Source organism: Hyperoodon ampullatus (assembly GCF_949752795.1).
Source record: "Hyperoodon ampullatus genome assembly, chromosome: 4".
NCBI lineage: Eukaryota > Metazoa > Chordata > Mammalia > Artiodactyla > Ziphiidae > Hyperoodon > Hyperoodon ampullatus.
Genome location: NC_136917.1, coordinates 64,863,705 through 64,884,755, shown reverse-complemented (window position 1 = coordinate 64,884,755; position 21,051 = coordinate 64,863,705). Strand labels below are relative to the sequence as shown.

The 21,051-nt window shown below is 36.0% G+C and overlaps 1 protein-coding gene across 1 annotated transcript in view; it reads right to left on the bottom strand.

The window, feature by feature from the left end:
• The window catches only part of AFF4 (ALF transcription elongation factor 4), a gene marked incomplete at its 3' end in the record, with an annotated part of 75,655 nt that overhangs the window by 26,415 nt on the left and 28,189 nt on the right, over positions 1-21,051 (bottom strand). The window contains exons 7-8 of the mRNA XM_079702637.1: positions 3,906-3,942; positions 2,165-2,213 (exon numbers count right to left, since the gene is read on the bottom strand). Of these exons, the coding sequence (XP_079558763.1) occupies positions 2,165-2,213; positions 3,906-3,942 (86 nt within the window). The remainder of the gene's footprint in view (positions 1-2,164; positions 2,214-3,905; positions 3,943-21,051) is intronic.

Here is a 21,051-nt window from a genome sequence, read left to right as displayed (position 1 = left end):
ACGACCAATCCTTGCAGATGTAACAATTCTGGGTAAGAACCTTGGCTATACAAGAGAAATAACAATGTATAAATTAAAAATAAACTCCAGTCTCCAATCTTCCTTGATCAAAAAAACACAAATAAATACTATAAGTTGATAGTTTCTGGAATTAGTTTTTGAAAGTAAAATTACGGATTTAAATTTTCCTTAAGGCCATAAAATCAAAATTAAAAACTGAGTAATGAACCACAAAACACTCCTTGCCTTTTTACAAGAAAGGAAAAATTAATACAAAGCTTAGGGAGATAAAACAAAAACAAACAAACAAAAAAAAGGGCTTCCCTGGTGGCGCAGTGGTTGGGAGTCCGCCTGCCGATGCAGGGGACGCGGGTTCGTGTCCCAGTCCAGGAGGATCCCACGTGCCGTGGAGCGGCTGGGCCCGTGTGCCGTGGCCACTGGGCCTGTGCGTCCGGAGTCTGTGCTCCGCAACGGGAGAGGCCACAACAGTGAGAGGCCCGCGTATCGCAAAACCAAACCAAACCAAAACAAAAAAAAGCTTAGGGAGAACTACAACTAGAAAATGTTTAATTTCTCATTACCACTAGCTCCACTTACCTTTCTTCTTAAAATTTCACGACAGTCTCCAATCAGCGGAAAGGAAATCTTCTTTCACTCCAACAACTACTTACACTCTCCCCTCAAAGCTTAACCTGAGTTTCTAAATCTGATCCCAAATTCAGAGTATCACATAAAAGATCACCTTGAAACAAAGTAACCACATGATTACAGAATTACGAAAAGTGTTCTAAGGATGACCAATTAAGTGGAACAGAGAAAAAGAGTTTTAGGGCTTAGTGCATCTTTATGACTGATTTCGTGTAAAGAAATGTACTCAGTCTGAATTCTCTCAGTCCTTATGCTTTAATAATGGCAGCTCTATGAACCTGTTTACACATGTGAATATGTCAAAGCTATTACCAGACCGCTCAAGGTCCTTCATGCTTTTGTTCTGTCAGCAACCAAAGTGATATGCACATACATGGTAAGCTCCCATCAGTTTTCTGCCCATGAATAAATATGATAAATAGGAATTTACATAATTTGAATTCTTCAGCAGTGAGGCTAAACTCCTTGCATTCATATAGTTTCATTCTCAGCTCGCACTATGTTTAGCTGAAGAGGCTGAGGTTATCAGTATAGAGTGTGGTTATGGTATAAAGCTAGCACTGTGGTCAGTTTCTTTAGAATTTTGTTTTAATCACTGGGTTAACTTGTGGTCTCAGGAATTCAGTAGTTAGTTCATTCTTTTTTTTTTTTTTTTGCGGTATGTGGGCCTCTCACTGTTGTGGCCTCTCCCGTTGCGGAGCACAGGCTCCGGATGCGCAGGCTCAGTGGCCATGGCTCACGGGCCTAGCCGCTCCGCGGCATGTGGGATCTTCCTGGACCGGGGCATGAACCCGCATCCCCTGCATCGGCAGGCGGACTCTCAACCACTGCACCACCAGGGAAGCCCTGTTAGTTCACTCTTTAAGCTCGGAATTTATTATCATCCAATATACAACCCTATCATATTTTGATTTATTGGGATGGCCAAAAAGTTCATTCAGGTTTTTTTCATAAGATGTTATGGAAAAGCCCAAATGAACTTTTTGGCCAACCCAATATATTCCTGGGTCTACCTACAAAATAAAAGTAGGAAAACTTAGACAGTATGAACTATGTTGCTTTAATATTCTACACTTAGTGGTCAAATGGAGGGCTTACTAAGAAGAATCCTATATTTTTTCATGTGTTTTTTTTATTAAAAACAAACTATCAACACACACAAACACACACACATTTCTGAAAGATGAGAAAAAAGTGTAATTGCAATCGCAGAGCAGGGGTAGGCAAACTATGGTCCACAAGCGAAATCTACACGTATTTTGTAAAGAAAGTTTTATTGGAACGTAGCCACACCCATAGTCTATGACTGCTTTCAAGCTACAACTGCAGAACTGAGTAGCTGAGACAGAAACCATTTGGCCCCTATTTCACTATCTGGCCCTTTACATAAAAGTTTGCCTACCCCTGCCTTAAAAGATTAAGTACATATTTCTAAGTGTTGTTCTAAGTATCAATACCACAGTTAGACTTTTAGCAAAAAAAGACAAACATTAAACTTACTAAGCCATAAACTTACGATTTAGACTGGTGTCCATTGGAAGTTTTAGAAGAAGGATTATATCTTTCTGGAACAAAAAGGAATGCAGAAATCAGCAACTATAGTATGGCTATTTATATTTTAAAATATCTATCAATATAACCTTAAAGAAATATAAATCAAAAAATTGGGATAAAATTCTTCATCCATCAAGTTGGTAACACCTTAAAATGCGATAATATGAAACACTGGTGGAAATAGGCATGTTCATATGTTATTGGTAGGGCTATAAACTCATACAATCTTTCTGGAGAGCAATGTGATAATATTATCTTACCAATACTGTAAATACACATATCCACTGACCTAGCAATTATAAGGAAAGGAATTTACCTTACAGGTATATCTAGAGGAATACATAAACACACAGACACACACAGACACACAGACACACACATACAGTTTATTATAGTATGGTTTGCAACAGCAAAAACTGGAAACCAGTGTCCATCTACAGGGGACTAGATAAACAAATTACAATACTTTCAACAATATAACACAATTTTGTTTTTAAAAATAATGAACTAGAGCTTTACACTGATATAAAAACAGTTCTAAAATAAATTAAGTGAAAAATACAGGTAATAAAGAGTAGGTGCAGCTTATGAGCCCGGTTGCCAATAGGGAGCTTTGGGGAGAGAGAATGGGGGAAGGGGAGAAGTAACGATGAGACATTCTTAAAAGATTTTAAGAGAAAATGTAAACTTTCTGGCCTATAGCTAGCTATTTACTGTATATCAACAATGTTGGGTCCTTTTTTTCCTGTAACTGCAGCTTTAAGGCAGAACGAAGAAACAGATACATAAAAAGTTTGTTAACCTTAAAATGGATATTCTTCTAGTTTTGTCCCTGCTTTAAGATCACTAAAGACAACTTTAAAGATTAAAATGCTCCACATATTAATCTCCCAAAATAGCTTATGACCAGAGTAAATCTATCTGAAAAGTTATTGCTCTTGGTAAAAGAACATTTGTTTTGTTAGAGAGCTATATGGTGAAGCCCAGACATTTGCAAGGTTCCTGACCTTACCACTACCAGTTCACACAGCCATCAACTCTTTGAATCACACTTGAATTCCCCAAGGCTATCTTCCCCTCAAGTTCTTTGAGAGGCCAAGAGAGTGGAGGTGGAGGCGGGTTGTGTAGCAGACAGCAGACTTTCTTCCCAGCCAAAAACACCCAGGAAGAACAGATAAATATAGATACAGGAAGAGAAGAGCCATGGTAAGCTAAAATGACCCCTTCTTGCCTGGAGTTTTACCATAATAGAATCCAGTATCTTCATGAAGGAGATGGAAAGACAGAAGTATGGCTCTTGGGGTTATGAGGTGCCCATCAAATTGAATTCATGAACTCTGAACTATTAGTTCAAATACTTAGTAAAAACAGTTAATTTTGATCTCCAATGATCTTTAATTCTTCATCTTTCAAGCCAAGATTCAGTTCAACCCATTACTGATCATCAGGTCATAAATACTGGGATAAGGGACTTCCCTAGTGGTCCAGTGATTAAGACTCCACGCTCCCACTTCAGGGGATGCAGGTTCAATCCCTGGTCAGGGAGCTAAGATCCTACATGCCATGTGGTGTGGCCAAAAAAATTTTTACAACTGGGATAAGACATACAAAAGAATTATTAAAGAAATACATGATGTGACCATGAGAAATGAATGTGCAACAAACAGCTTAATTTGAAAACCAAGAGGAAAAGAAATACTCACTTTGTTCTCCAGGGCCAAAATTGGACTGCTGAGACTCCTAAGAAAAAGGGACATAAAATTATATAGTGACATTAAGAGAAAAAGGTTCATTAGAGAAAAATGCTTCAAATTAAACTATTCAATTCCAGCTAATTCAATGAAAGATCCCGTTGAGTTCCTAAGAATGCATAAAAGAAAAAAACACCAAAAGAATTTAATGAGTCCATCTGATCAGCCTCAGCAATTTTGTGGTCAATAACAGAGTTTCCCAGAGCTTAATACAAAAAGCATCAAGCTATGTAAGTCTTTCTTTATCATTCATTTCTATTCAGCAGCATCCATGGTACTCATATCCCAATTTAATTCTTGGTCTTAAGAAAATGCTATTTTTTAAAAAGTAATACTAATAACCGTATACTAGAGTGAAAATAGCTGTACAAACTATATAGACTCAAAATATACCACTTTTATGAACTAGCAACTCCTACTATGTTATTCCCATGTCATTTTACTTCCTCTCCCTGCTCCCAAGATCTTACAATTAGCAAACTGAGGAAGAGATTTTCCATACTCGTTTTATATACTTCTTTGTAAGCCCTATACTAGCACAGTGCCTGGCATTCAGGAAGCATCCATAAAAAGAAAGCCAAAAAGAAAAGAAAAGAAAACCAAAATGTCACTGTCCATGAAAGAAACATGACTTTCCAAAGTCAACTTTCAAGATCAGAACAGCTGTTTCACAAGTGCAAATTGTGCATTTTTCTAGGTTAAGTCTGTGGTACACAATGTAGTACTAAGATTACACAAACATCCCTAACATCTGTAACAGCTTACTTAAAAATAAGCACAATCTTCCTTTAATGACAGAATTATCTATGAAAGAGAAATCCAAACAGTATCTAAGCTAAAATATAGTTTTGGTGTTAAAAAAAACTGTAAACCTACATCAATTGTCAACTGATTTTCAACAAGGGTGTGAAGACCATCCAACAGGGAAAGAATTCTCTTTTCAACAAAAGGTTCTGGGACAAGTGAACAGCCATATGCAAAAGAATGAAGTCAGATGCTTACCACAGACAATATTAAAAAATTAACTTGAAATGGATCAAAGACCTAAATGTAAGAGATAAGAGATAAAACTACAAAACTCTTAGAAGAAAATGTAGTGCCCAAATCTTAATGACCTTGGATTTGGCAAAGACTTCTTACATGACACTAAAAGCACAAGACACAAAAGAAACAAACAGGTAAATTGGATTTCATCAATATTAAGAACTTTTGTGCTTCAAAGGACACCATCAAGAAAGTGAAAAGACACTACCATAAAATAATAATAATGCCAATAAAACCAAAAATATTCTAAGAAAAAAAAGTGAAAAGACAACATACAAATTGGGAGAAAATATTTGCAAATCATATATCTGATAAGAGACTGGTATCTACAATATATAAAGAGCTCTTACAACTCAATGATAAAAGTCAAGTAAACCAATGAAAAAGTGGGCAAAGGATCTAACTATATATTTCTCCAAGAAAGATATACAAATGGCCAGAAAGCACATGAAAAGATGTTCAACATCATTTGTCACTGGGGGAAATACATATCAAACCCACAATGAGATAACCACTTCACACTTACTACGATGACTAGAATCAAAAAGACAGATAATCACAAGTGTTGACAAGAATGTGGAGGAATTGAAAGCCTAATGGGAAATACAAAATGGTGCGGCTAGCTGCTTTGGAAAACATTCTGGCCGTTCCTCATATGATTAAACACAGAGTTACCATATGACCCAGCAATTCTGCCCCCAGGTGTATAACCGAGTGAAACAAAAACGTATGTCCACACAAAAACTTGCATACAAAGGTTTACAGAAGTATTATTCATAGTAGCCAAAAGCTCAAAACAGAAAAAAAAAAAAGCTCAAAACAACCCAAATGTCCATCAGCTGATGAATTCAGAAACAAAATGATATACACCTATACAATGGAATATTATTTGGCCATATAAAAGAATGAAGGAACTGATACATGCTACAACTTGGAAGAACCTTGAACATTATGCCAAGTGAAAGAATCCAGGTGCAAAAGACCATATATGATATGATTCCATTTACATGAAATGTCCAGAAAAGGGAAATCTATAGAGAGAACAGATTAGTGGTTGGGTAGCACTGGGAGGGGAACAGAGGGGAAAAGGTTGATAGCTAAACAGTAGGGAGTTTCCTTTTGAGGTGATAATGTTCTAAAAAATTATTTGTTTGTTTGTTTAGTTTTGGCTGTGCCATGTGGCTTGTGGGATCTTAGTTCCCCGACCAGGGATTGAACCCAGGCCCTCGGCAGTGAAAGCGCAGAGTCCTAACCACTGGACCACCATGGATTTTCCAAAATGTTCTAAAATTGACTGTTGTAATGGTTGCATATGTCTATAAATATACTCAAAACCATTTAATTGTATACTCTGAATGGATAATTTGCATGGTATGTGAATTATATCTCAATAAAGCTACTCTAAAACACTCTTTAAATACAGCAGTGGCCAAGAGGTCACTCCTGTGAATCTTATTAAAAACGAAAAGAATTCTCCACCCCCCTTGAAAGGCTAATTGTCTTATACTCATTTACCTAGTAAATGGCCTAAAAGTTTAATAGCCCAAGCTTTTAAGTAATCTCTGACTCCGTCCCCTCACCTCTGACAACAGTCAGTCAGCTAGTTACCAATGCGACTGGACTCTGTGTCTCCAGACCATCTACTACAAGCAACACCTTCTCCTCTCCATCTACACTGCGAAGACTTTAGGTCCTCACCTTTCTTCAACTACAATGGCCATCTAATGGATTTTCCTGGCTCTAGTCTCTCCTTCACTCAGCTATAGCCTCTAGTTGACCTTTCTAAAGCCCAAATCTTAGTATTTGTCATCATTACTCCTATTCTTCACAGAGCCTCCAATGGCTCTTTGTTTTTCCTAGGGATGAAACCCAAACTCCTTGATATAACATTCACTCACATATCTAAGTACTGGAAAAACAGAATTAAGCAAAAACTAACATGGGCCTTGTCCTCATGGAGCTTAATGTCAATGAATATCTTTGCAACTACTCATGCAAATCAAGGTAAAATAGCAATTGCGTTAGGTACAATGAAGGGCAAATGCTTACACAGCATTATAAAAGAGCTTACAATTGTGTGTGTGTGTGCACACAAAACAGACACATACAGATACATACATACACGCACAAACACAAACACACACACACACACCCCTGATCGGGAAAATGAACAAAGGCTTCCCTGAGTAGGTACTGTTCAGTATGAAATTTGACGGTTATGTAGGAAGTAAACTGGGAAACGAAGGGAAAGGTAAGTGTTTAGGGTAGAGAGAAAAGCATGTGTAAAGGCAAGAAAGAACAGGAGCACAGCTAGTATAAAGAACTTAAAGGCAGCCCATGGGAGGAAAAAGTACAGAAGGAAGAGGGTTAAGAAATTAGACTCAGGACCAGAGAGGCTAGATCACATAGTTTATAGACTTTATAGACCATATTAAAGATTTGTGTGTGTGTGCAATTTACTAAGCAGAAGAATTATACAAGCACATCTGCATATTGTGATGATTACCTTGGCTATTAAGTAGAGAACAGCTTTGAGAAATCTAGAATGGAAGTAAAGATATTTGTTAGGAGATAACCGCAGTGGTACAAATAGGAGATGACAACAGCTTAAACAAACTGGTCTCCATGCTTTTTTGATCATGTACCCCCCACCGCTAAGAAATTTTTGCATTTGTATCTCCCAAATACGTATATTGTATGCATTGTTATTTAACTAGTATATATTATGTAAAACCAAAATATTGAAATTTTAAAGGGCTCAGATAATATTCTAGAGTAATTAAAAATTATATTTATCAATGACAACAACACATTTATTACACACACAAAAAAATATATAGTGCTTCAAAGGTCTGACACCAAAACTGGCTTGATATTTGGTTTCATTGGACATCACAAAGACACAGCTATACAAACGGAAGCGCTATACTTACTAAATCATGATACCAAAATTTCAATTTATACCTTAATTATGCAAAGGTTTCTGTTGAAATTGAGCTAATAGATTTCCAATGTTTAATGATACAAAACAGGTTTTCAAGAAAATAAATTAAAAGGTTGTGATTTAATATTTTTAGGAAATAGGTTCAAAACCCACTGAAGTTAGAAAATTCTGTTTCTAAGTCTTTAAAGGTTGCACATATGACAATCATCATAGTTTTTGTCAACAATAAAAAATACATAGTAATGATATTATTTTTAAAATCTTGTTTTCCTAGCTTGAGGCAGTTACTTTTTCATTCATTAAGATATCACTTTTATTCTAAGAAGAGGGTTTAATTTATTATTATTATTTTAAATATGTTATGAAAAGATCTAATGTATTTGGGACTTGTGTGTGAAAGAGTGAGAGGGGAGAGGGAGAAGTGAGGGAGGGAGAAAGGAGAGAAGAGGGAGGGAGAGAAAGGAAGGGAAGGAGATGTCTAATTCATTTTTCTTAGCTTGAATTATGCATTTATATAATTCAAGATAGAGAGGTACAGATACTACATTTATTTTTGATGTGATTATTTTAAAATACTAACATTGTAGTGGTTTGGGGGACTAGGTCAGAGCCAGATATTCTTCAGAATCATTATGGATTAAGCACTGCCTTTTGATGAATTATTTTCTTTTTTTTTTATAAGTGAGCTAACTTCTTATGTCATTAAACAAATAATCAGTGAACTTCTGCTTTAGTATAAAAGGTATCTGGGAGTGCCACACAGGTTCTCCACAAAGGAAGAAGGAAGAAAAATTATTTATACTTTAGGATTTAACTTCTGTTATATCTTTCTTTGAGTGGTGGTACACACACAAAAAAATTGTTTTTCAAGTATTTTATAACTAAAAAAGAATCTAACAATATCTTAAACTGATACTACCAGAAGCACCTGCACTTTCATCAATCTATATATAGCTAACTTTGTACACTGCATGATTTATTCTAATATTTGTTCTTGAATCTTTAGCTTTGCTTTCTAAGCCTGTTTCAATAGTGTTTCCTGACAAAGGAATGCGTTTTAGTATGTTTTCTCTGTGTTCTCTCTGTACTGGACTTCAGTCATTTTCATTGGAGTAAAAAGACTGAGTTTTTAAACAAAGGTTATAGAACACTGGGAGAAACATCAAAGAAGTTTTTAATAAAATTTTGTTAGGCCTGATTTATGTTTAAGGACTGAACTGAATACCACATAATTCAAAATATCACTAAGTACAAATTATGATGCTTTCAGTTTCATCAGTTACTATCTCAAGGCACTTGCTATATACACTAAAAGCAAGGTTAATGATAAACATGAATGCTCAAACTACTGTTGATAATCTGGACTTTTTTTTTTCTTTTTTCTGCTTATGGGCATCTTTGTTTCTACTTTGTAGTGGCAGATGAAGGAGAAGGACATAACAGGAGAAGGACAATCTCAACTCTGCCATTTTCTTGTTTGGTCAGAAATGCATTTTAGTGTTACTTTCATTCAGTAGTTTCACTGCAGGTATGTCTTTTAAGCCATTTGTGCATTAGTGAAGATTAGTTGAATTAAAACCAGTTAATACAATCTGTAAATCATCTTAACCAAGCGCACTTAAAACTGCAATATGACACAGCTAGGAAGAGCAAATGAATGAAAACAACTGTATCAATTTTCCATATTGAAAAGACCTAAACTTCTCTTGGGATACCTCACATACCAGACATAAAATGTGACCATCTGCCATTCGGATCAAGAGACAGCAAAATGTACGTATTTGATTTTTCTTTCAAAATTAAAAAGCAAATAAATTGGCATTTTTAGAACTAAAAAATAAGAATAAACTTTTCATCCCCCATCCCCCATTCTCCAATGCACACAACACTGGGGTATATGTTTTCCACTCTGGAGACCACTGACTTACCACAGCGGTAACAACAAAGATGGAGAAAAATGAATAAAATTGAAATGCATTAAAGGAATTAAAATCATTAGGAGTTGGTGACAGTCTATGAGGTGTGATGAAGAGGCAAATGCCAAACATAACTCCTATAAGGTTTTCTAGCTTCACTAAGATATGGAACAGTAGAAGAGAACCATGCTTGTTCTTCTCTTTGCTTTTTGGTTGGGAGAATAATGACTTCTCCTCATGTTTAGCTGTGCATCCAATTAAACACTAACATGTAATTCTTTTTTCTTTCTTTTGTATTATTTCATTTCCACAACCAAATGTTTGACACACTGGCAGAACACATTTCTTCTTTCGTATTCTCTTATAGTACTCAACACAATGCCCAGAAAACTTACTTTTAATGGTAGAGGGAGAGACAGAAGAGAAAAATGAGCAACTGAAGAAACAAAGTAAATCTGGATGAGCAGTGTATAGTGGGAGACAAGGAAGAAATAGGTTAAACAACATTCAATGCTCATGAGAAGCTCAATGAAGAAAACATTAATTGGAGTTGCCAAAATGGGCCCCTGGTGATCTTAATGGTTTTGGTGAGACACTGAGAGTGAAAGCAAGATCAGCTTGGACTGAGGATTAAATGGAGGAAAGTATATAGAAAGCAAATATGAACCACTCTTTAATAAGATTAACTCTAAAGTGGAGGAGTAGCTGGAGAACAACACGGAACAGACTGGATTTTTTTGTTGTTGTTGTGTTGTTTTTAAATGGGACAGATAAAGAATGGTTAAGCAAATGATAGTGATTCACTAATAAACTAGCTCTCCAAATATGTTCTTAAACTCAACTTCTCACCCATGACTATGAACTGCTCTTTCAGATCTGTTAATGGGTAGGAAATCCTCTCTGTTGTGCTCCTCATCTTCCCATGTGCTTCTGGCACTCCTATACTTCCTGTTCTAATCCCGGTTGTTGTCATCTTCTCTAGGATGCCATCTCCAAATTCCCTGAGTATCAAAACTTTGTCCCTTCTCTGTCTGCTCATTAGACTTAGTCCATATAGTTAGTGCACAAGGAGAATAAATACCTATTAAAGCTTCATATAAAGCTTTAAGCTATATTATATGTGAAGCTGTATTCACTGAAAATTCAGAGCATGAGACAAGCTATAAAAGAGCAAAACCCTGTAAAAGCAACCAAACCAAAGCAATAATCATTAAGCAGCTAACTGAGCTGTTTCATAAATATCAAAAATCTAAACATAATTACCTGAGTATATATACCCAAATTCACTCAATAAACATTTACTGAATATTATGTGCCAGGAACTATTCTGCACATTGACACCATCTAAATGGTTCAGTGCTGTATGTATAGCACCTAGAACACTGCCAGGGATTGTTCAGAACATAGAGTGAATATGAGTAAAGGCAGTCAAAAGCTTTAGTTTGCTTGAAACTATCACTGGAAAATCTACCAACCTATCTCTAACTACACCCATTCACTCTGCTTTCCCTCCTGTGGAAAAGAATGACCTAATTGTGCTCTATTCTAAGGCCAATCTTCTCTACTTGGGCATGAATGTCAATCCCTCTTGTGGAGATTTCCTAAGGTTACCTTCTCTCTTTCCCATATATCACTTGTTTTTCCTTTTTTACAAAATCATTTTCATCAGCATATAAATATGATAAAATGTCCTCATCTTATAAAAAATACCGCCCTGATAATATCACCATACCCTTTTGGCACCCCCACATTTCTCTGCTCCCTTTTACAAACAATGCCTCAAAAGAAAATCTCCATTTATATAATCATCGTCTCCAATACTTTTTGAGCCCACTTCAATCATTCTTTTGCCCTCACCTTTCTAACTAAAAGTGTCACCAATAAAGAATACATTGTCAGGGACTTGCTGGTGGTCCAGTGGTTAAAAATCTGCCTTTCACTGCAGGGGATGCAGGTTCGATTCCAGGTTGGGGAACTAAGATCCCACATGCCGCGGAGCAACTAAGCCTGCATGCCACAACTACTGAGCCCTTGTGCTCTAGGGCCCGTGCGCCACAACTAGAGAGAAGCCTGCGTGCCACAACGAAGAGCCCACACACCACAATCAAAGATTCCACATGCCGCTACGAAGATCCCACGTGCCACAGCTTAGACCCAATGGAGCCAAATAAATAAATAAATAATTTTTAAAAAAAGAATACACTGTCAAATACCATATGGTATCACTTGTATATGGAATCTAAAATATGACAAAAATTAACTTACCTATGAAACAGAAACAGACTCGCAGACATAAAGAACAGCCTTGTTGTTGCCAAGGAGGAGGGGGTGGGAGAGGGACGGATTGGGAGTTTGGGATTAGCAGATGCAAACTATTATATACAGAATGGATAAACAGCAAGGTCCTACTGTACAGCACAGGGAACTATATTCAATATCCCATGATAAACCATAATGGAAAAGAATATGAAAAAGAATGTATATATATGTATAACTGAATCACTGCTATAAAGCAGAAATTAACACAACATTGTAAGTCAATTATACTTCAATAAAATTAAAAAAAATTTTTTTAAGCTGGAAAGAAAGAAAAAGCATTGCAATAAAAAGTACATTCTCGGGAATTCCCTGGTCATCCAAGTGGTTAGGACTCCACGCTCTCACTGCAGAGGGCTCAGGTTCAGTCCCTGGTCTGGGAAATAAGATCCCACTTGCCCTACGGCATGACCAAAAAGACTGTAAATAAATAAAATTTTAAAAAAATACATTGTCAAATTTAGTATCTGAAACATAGTAAGACTTAGTATCTGTTTGATAAAACACATAAACATATCAGGTTTACAGAGATGAAAACTAAAATATCTGAGATTAAAAATATGTCAAATGGGATTAATAGCAAACTAGACAATGCAGAACAAAATTTTACTGAACCTGAAGATACAGCAATAGAAACAACTCAAAATGAAACAACAAAAGATAAAAGATTGGGAAAAATGAAGAGCACATTACTACACTGTTGAACAACTTCAAGAGGCCCACTATACATGTAATTGGAGTCTCTAAAGAAGAGGAAAAAAGGAAAGAAGTGAGTACAGAAACATATTTTGAGGTAGTAATAGCAAAATTTTTCCAAATATGATGAAAACTATGAACCCAAAGTTCCAAGAAGCTAAAAACAAACCCAAGCACAAGAAAGATGAAGAGAATCACACCAAGGCACATCATAAATGAACAACTTAAAATCAGTTGCAACCACAATACTCTTAAAAGCAGCCAGAAAAAAAAAGACACATTATACACAGATGAAGAAAGAACAATAAATTACTTTTCAGAAACAATGCAAGCCAGAAGACAATGGATCAACATCTTCAACCTAGAAATCTATATTTAGTAAAAGTATCTTAAAAACAAAAAAGAAAAGGTGAAATAAAATTTTATTTCAGACATACACAAGCTAAAAGCATTTATCACCAGCAAATAAGCACTATAAAGAAAAGTTAAAGAAGTCCTCCAGGTAGGAGGAAAATGATACCAGAGAGGAATCTGGATTAACACAAAGGAAGAAAGAGCAAATGAAATGATAACTATATGGGGAAATACAAAAGCCTTTTTTTCCTATTATTTAAATCTCTTTAAAAAATAATAGACTTTCAGGGCTTCCCTGGTGGCGCAGTGGTTGAGAATCTGCCTGCTAATGGAGGGGACACGGGTTCGAGCCCTGGTCTGGGAAGATCCCACGTGCCGCAGAGCAACTAGGCCTGTGAGCCACAACTACTGAGCCTGCGCATCTGGAGCCTGTGCTCCACAACAAGAGAGGCCGCGATAGTGAGAGGCCCGTGCACCGCGATGAAGAGTGGCCCTTTCACAACTAGAGAAAGCCCTCGCACAGAAACGAAGACCCAACACAGCAAAAATAAATTAATTAATTAATAAACTCCTACCCCCAACATCTTCCTTAAAAAAAATAAAATAAAACAATAGACTTTTAAAATGATTAACAATTTTGTGGGGTTTATAACTTACATGAAAGTAAATGTATGCAACAACAGATGCGGAGAAGTGAAAAACTCAAGCATAATGTTGAGAAATTTTTATATGATAGAAAAGAATGGTTTAGTATTACTTGAGATAGATTTCAGTAAGTTAAAGATACATTCTACAAACCCTGAAGTAAACATTTAATAACACAAGAATTACAGCTAATAAGCCAAAAATGATATATAATAATAAAAAATACTCAATCCAAAAAGAAGGCAAAAAAGACCAGATGGGGCAGGTAGATATCAAAAAGCAAGATGGCAGAGATAAACCCACCCATATCAATAATCACATTAAATATAAATGGACTAAATACCCCCAAAAAAGAGGAGAGTGTGGGACTGAATACAAAAAAGCCCTAGACAAAATTATGTTACCTATAAGAAATGCATTTTAAATGTAAGAACACAGGTTAAAAGTAAAGGATGGAAAAAGGTATATAACTTAACATTAATCAAAAGAAAGCTAAGTGGTTATATTAATATCAGGCAAAGTAAATTTTATAGCAAAGAATAATATCAGGATTAAAGGGAGGTCATTTCATAATGATAAGGGGCCAATTCATCTAGAGCTAATAACAATCCCAAATGTTTAAGCACCTAAAAGCAGAACTTGAAAAAGTAGGAATGAATAAGTAAGGACAAAGAGACAAATTCAAAGTAATAGTTGGAGATTAACTATAAATTAATAATTGGTAGAACGAGAATTAAAAGGAATAAAAACACAGAAAACTTGAATAACACCATAACTAACTTGATCTAACTGACATTTACAGGACACTCCACTTGACAACGGTACACTCTTTTCAAGGGTACATGAAACATTTCCCAGAAGAGACAATATTCTGGGCCATAAAATAGTCTTAACAAATGTAAAGGGATTCAAGTCACACAGAGTATGTTCTCTGACCACAACGGAATTAAACCACAAATCAATAACAGAAGATATATGAAAAAAATCTCCAAATATTTGGAAACTAAATGACACTTCAGAATAACCCACAGAACAAAGAAGAAATCAAAGAAATCAGAAGTTTATGTTGACGGAATTCCCTGGCAGTCCAGTGGTTAGGACTCCGTGCTTCCACTGCAGGGGGCACAAGTTGGATCCCTGGTCAGGGAACTAAGATCCTGCATGCCATGCATGATGTGGACAAAACAAAACAAAACAAACACAAAAACAACAACAAAAAGTTATGTTGAACTGAATAAAAATGAAAACATAACATATCAAAATCTCTGGGATGTAAACAAAACATTACTTAGAAGGTAGTTTATAGCATTAAAATCCTATATTAGAAAGTGAGAAAGATCTCAAATCAACAACCGTAGCTTCCAATTTAAGAATTTTTTTTAAAGAGTACAATAAAGCAAAACAAAGCAGAACAAAAAAGTAATAAAGATCAGTGTAGAAATCAATGCAACAAAATTGAAAAACAATGGAGAGAGGGAAAAAAAGCAGTTTTTTGAAAAATAAGATCAATAAAACTTACAAACCTCTAGACAGATGAAAAAGAGAAGAAACACATTACCAATAACAGGAATAAGAGAAGTGGCATCACAACAGATTTTTAAAAGTATAATAAAAGAAAATTATCGAAAACTTTACATCAATAAATTTGACAACATTTGACAATGAGTGGATAAAATGGACAAATCCCTTGAAAGACACAACTGCCAAAGCAGACGCAAGGAGAAATAGATAACATGATTATAAATTCAGTCTTTACAAAACTGTCCTACAAAGGAAACTCAATACTCACAGGGCTTCACTGGTTAATTCTAGCAAACATTTAGGAAGAAATAACACCAATTCTACACAAACTATTCCAGAAAATGGAGAAGAGGGAATTAGGTGCCAACTCATTCCATGAGGTCAGCATTACTCTGATACCAAAGCCAGACTAAGACAACAAGAAAAGAAAATTACAGACCAGTATCCCTCAGGAACATAGGTGCAAAAATTCTGAAAAAAAATTTTTTTTGAAAATCAAATTCAACACTACATAAAGCAGATAATACATAATGACTAAGTGGAGTTTTTACCAGGAAATGTAATGTTGATGTAAAAATTTAAAATTAACCAATGTAGTCATCATTTCACAGACAAAAAAAAGGAAAATCCTCTGACTATATCAATAAATTCAAAGAACACATTCAAAAAATCCAAAATTCATTCCTGATAAGAACTCTCAGGTAAATAAAAATAGAAGGGAACTTCCTCAGCTTATTAAATGACAGCAGGCTTCCCTGGTGGCGCAGTGGTTAATGCAGGGGACATGGGTTCGATCCCTGGAATCTGCCTGCCAATGCAGGGGACACGGGTTCAATCCCTGGTCTGGGAAGATCCCACATGCTGCTGAGCAACAAAGCCCGTACGCCACAACTACCGAGCCTGCGCTCTAGAGCCCGCGAGCCACAACTACTGAGCTTGCAGGCCACAACGACCAGAGCCCACGTGTGTAGAGCCCATGCTCCGCAACAAGAGAAGCCACCACAATGAGAAGCCTGCGCATCACAACGAAGAGCAGCCCCCACTCGCCGCAACCAGAGAAAGCCTGTGCGCAGGAACGAAGACCCAATGTAGCCAAAAAACAAAAAACAAGAAGATCCAGTCACAAAAGATCACATGTTGCATGACTCTATTTATATGAAATGTCCAGAATAGGCAAATCTACAGAGATATAATGTAAGACTAGTGGTTGCCTAGAGGCTGGGGGGTGGGGAGTGGGGTTGGAGGAAACAGGAGGGTGACTCTAAAGGGTACAAGGTTTCTTTCTGGGGTGATGAAAATGTTCTAAAATAATTGCGGTGATGGTTACACAACTCTAAATATACTAAAACCCAGTGAATTGTACATTGTAAATGGATGAACTGTATGTTATGTATATTACATCTCAATGAAATAGTTACCGAAGAAAAGGAAAAGTAGCTATTAGCCAGAATTACAAACTTATATCCAAAGTCTTCTGATAAACTCAAGCTTTAACTTAAAATTACAAAAGAGGTATAGCTATTAAATAATATAAGAGACAGAATATTAAAAAATAATTATTTAACCCAAAAGGATCTCAAGAAAGGGAACAAAGAAAGAAAAAGCTGATGGGACAAATAGAAAACAAGTAGCAAATGGAATATTTAAAGCCTACAACACTAATGATTACATTAAAGGGAAATCTTTTGAATGTGCCAAGATTACACACTACATGGGCAGAGTAAATAAAAAATCAAGACCCAATTATATGCCACCTATAAGAAATTCACTTTAAATATAAAGGCACAAAAAGATTAAAAATAAAAGAATAGAAAATGTTAAACTATGTTAACCATAAATTCTTAAAAAGCTGGAGTGGCTTTTATATGAATATCAGACAAAGGAGAGTTGATTGTCAAACTAAATAGCACAGCAAAAGGAACCATAAACAAAATGAAAAGACAACCTACAGAATGGGAGAAAATATTGCAACCAATGCGACCAACAAGGGCTTAAGTTCCAAAATATACAAACAACTCATATAACTCAACAAAAAAAAACAAACAACCCAATCAAAACATGGACAGAAGACCTAAATAGGCATTTCTCCAAAGAAGACATACAGATGGCCAACACATGAAAAGATGCTCAACATTGCTAATTATTAGAGAAATGCAAATCAAAACTACAATGAAGTACCACCACACACTGGTCAGAATGGCCATCATTAAAAAGTCTACAAATAGGGACTTCCCTGGTGGCACAGTGGTTAAGAATCTGCCTGCCAATGCAGGGGACACGGGGCTGAGTCCTGGTCTTGGGAAGATCCCACATGACGCGGAGCAACTAAGCCCGTCTGCCACAACTACTGAGCCTGTGCTCTAGAGCCCGTGAGCCACATCTACTGAGCCCGTATGCCACAACTACTGCAGCCCACGTGCCTAGAGCCTGTGCTCTGCAACAAAGAGAAGTCACCACAGTGAGAAGCCTGCACACCGCAACAAAGAGTAGCCTCGCTCGCCGCAACCAGAGAAAGCCCGCACACAGCAACGAAGATGCAACACAGCCATAAATAAATAAATAAATAAATAAATAAATAAATAAATAAATAAATAAATTTTTAGAAGTCTACAAATAACAAATGCTGGAGAGGGTGGGGAGAAAAGGAAACCCTCCTATAGTGTTGGTGGGACTGTAAGTTGGTACAGCCACTATGAAAAACTGTGTGGAGGTTACTCAGAAAACTAAAAATAGAATTATCATATGATCAAACAAAGTAAACTTCAGAACAAGCATTAATACCAGATACATAGAGGGAAATCTTATAATGAAAAAAAGAGATCAATTCATCAGAAAGACACAGAAATCCTAAATGTGTATGTACCTAAGGACAAAGCTCCAAAATACATGAGCCCAAAATGGACAAAATTGAAAGGAAACATACAAAACCACGAATACAGATGCAGATGTCAACACTCTCCTTTCAGTAACTGAGAGGACAAGTTGATAGAAAGTCAGTAAAAATATAGATGACTTAACCACTCTCAACCAACCATATCTAATTGACACATATAGAACATATTGTGTCTGGTGCACATGGAAGTCACCAAGAGAGATCATTTACTAGGCCTTAAAACATTTGAATAAATTTAAAAGGACTGAAATTCTACAGCGTATATTCTCTGACAAGAATATAAATAAATTAGAAATCAGTAAAAGAATAATATCTGGAAAATCCTCAAATACTTGAAAATAGAACTACATACTTCTAAATAAAACAAAGAAGAAGCCACATAGGGAATTAGGAAATATTCTGCACTGAATGATAAAAAAAACACAATATATCACCATCTGTGAGGTACATTTAAAACAGGGCTTAGAGAGAAATTGATAGTTTTATATACTTAAAACAAGAAATATTTACAATCTATGATCTAGGCTTCCAACTTAAGAAATCAGGAGAAAAGCAAATGAAACCCAAAATAAGTAGGAAGGGACTTCCCTGGTGGCACAGTGGTTAAGAATCTGCCTGCCAATGCAGGGGACACGGGTTTGATCCCTGATCCGGGAAGATCCCACATGCCGTGGAGCAACTAAGCCCGTGCGCCACAACTACTGAGCCTGCGGTCTAGAGCCCGCGAGCCACAACTACTGAGCCCGCGTGCCACAACTACTGGAGCCCATGCACGTAGAGCCTGTGCTCTGCAACAAGAGAAGCCACTGCAATGAGAAGCCCACATACTGCAACGAAGAGTAGCCCCTGCTCACTACAACTAGAGAAAGCCCACGTGCAGCAACGAAGACCCAATGCAGCCAAAAATAAATAAATAAATAAAAATTAAAAAATAAAAGAAACTTCAAAATAAGTAGAAAGAAGAAGATAATCACAGTAAAAGCAAAAATCAAAGAAACAGAAAACTGAAAAAAACTAAAAGATGGTTCTTGGAAATGACCAACAAAACTGAAAAAGGTCTAGCTAGACAAATCAAGGAAAACAGAAAGAAAGAGAAACTACACATCACCAATAGCAGGGAAAAAAGGACTTCACTATAGATCTTACAGACATTAAAGAGTAAGTATAGATTATAAATAACTGTGCCAATAAATTTGACTGAAACGAACAAAATTACCAAAACTGACATAAGAAGAAATCGAAAATCTGAATAGCTCTATATTTAATAAAGAAATTTAATTTGTAATTCAAAACCTTCCAATATAGAATACTAGGGGTACAGATAGCTTCACTGATGAATTATATTAAACATACAGGGAAGAATTAATACTAATATTTCACAAACTATTTCAGAAAATAGAGATGAAGGGAACATTTCTTTGCTCCTTTTAAGAAGCCAGCACTATCCTCATATCAAACCAAAGACATTATTAGAAAAAACAAAACAAAATTACAATCATCACCCACCCAACTCTGGCATCACCACGACCACCACACACACACACACACACACACACACACACACGGCAAAGGCCAAAGTTTGAACTGACATTTCAAAGAGAAGGCAAAGGCAAAAATTTGAACTGATATTTCAAAGAGAAGAATGGCCAATAAGCTCATAAAGAGGTTCAACATCATTAGTCATAAGGGAAATACAAATTAAAATCAATATGAGATACCTCTACATGCCCACTAAAATGGCTAAAACTACACAGAATGACGATAGAAAATGTAGGCAAGGATGTAGAACAAATGAAACTATCATACACTGCTGGGAAATGGGAGTGGGATAAGGTAGGAGTGTGATACAATCAATTTAACACACTTAATACATGACCCAGCAATTCTACTTTTTTCCACATGACTCAGTATTTACCCATAAGAAAAGAAAATATAAACACAGAAATGACTGTTAGTGAATGTTTATAAATACTTAATTCTTAATAGCCCAAATCTAGAAACAACCCAAATGTTCATCAACAGGTGAATGGATAAATAAATTTTGGTATTTTCATACAACAGAAATAAAAATGAACTATGAATAAAAAGGAAAAAATTACTGATATATTCAAGAACATGGAAGAATTCCAAAAGTATATACTAAGCAAAAGAATGCAAATATATATGCCAAAAAAGTATACACTGTATGGAGTACATTTATATGAAATTCTAGAAAAAGCAAAACTTACCTATAGTAACATAAAACAGGTCAGCCATTGTGTGCGGCCAGTGGTGGGGGTGAGGGGGACTGGAAAGGAACTTGAGGGAACTTTGTGGGGTGACAGAAATGTTCTAATTCTTGATTAACGTGGTGGTTACACAGGTGCATATGTCTATCAAAACTGGGGCTGTGCATTAAATATATGTGCATTTTTTATGACTTAAAAAAGTAAAAGAGTGGTATGGCACACATATAGGCAGATGTGAGTGATATACCTCACATCACATACAAAAATAAACTGGGCTAAATATAAACAAAGAAAACAAAACTGCAATTGCATTAAAGGAAAAATAAGAAGATATGTTTATGATCCTGGAGAAGGAAAAGCTTTCTTTAACAAGACATTAAAAAGCAGAAGCTTTATAGAAGAAAAAGAAATTTATTCATCAAAATTAAAATCTTCTAGACCATAAAACTTAAAAGGGCTCTAACTGAGAGAAACATTTGCAGTATGTGGAACAAATTATTTGAATCCAGAATTCAAACAACACAAAACAAAAAAAGAAACT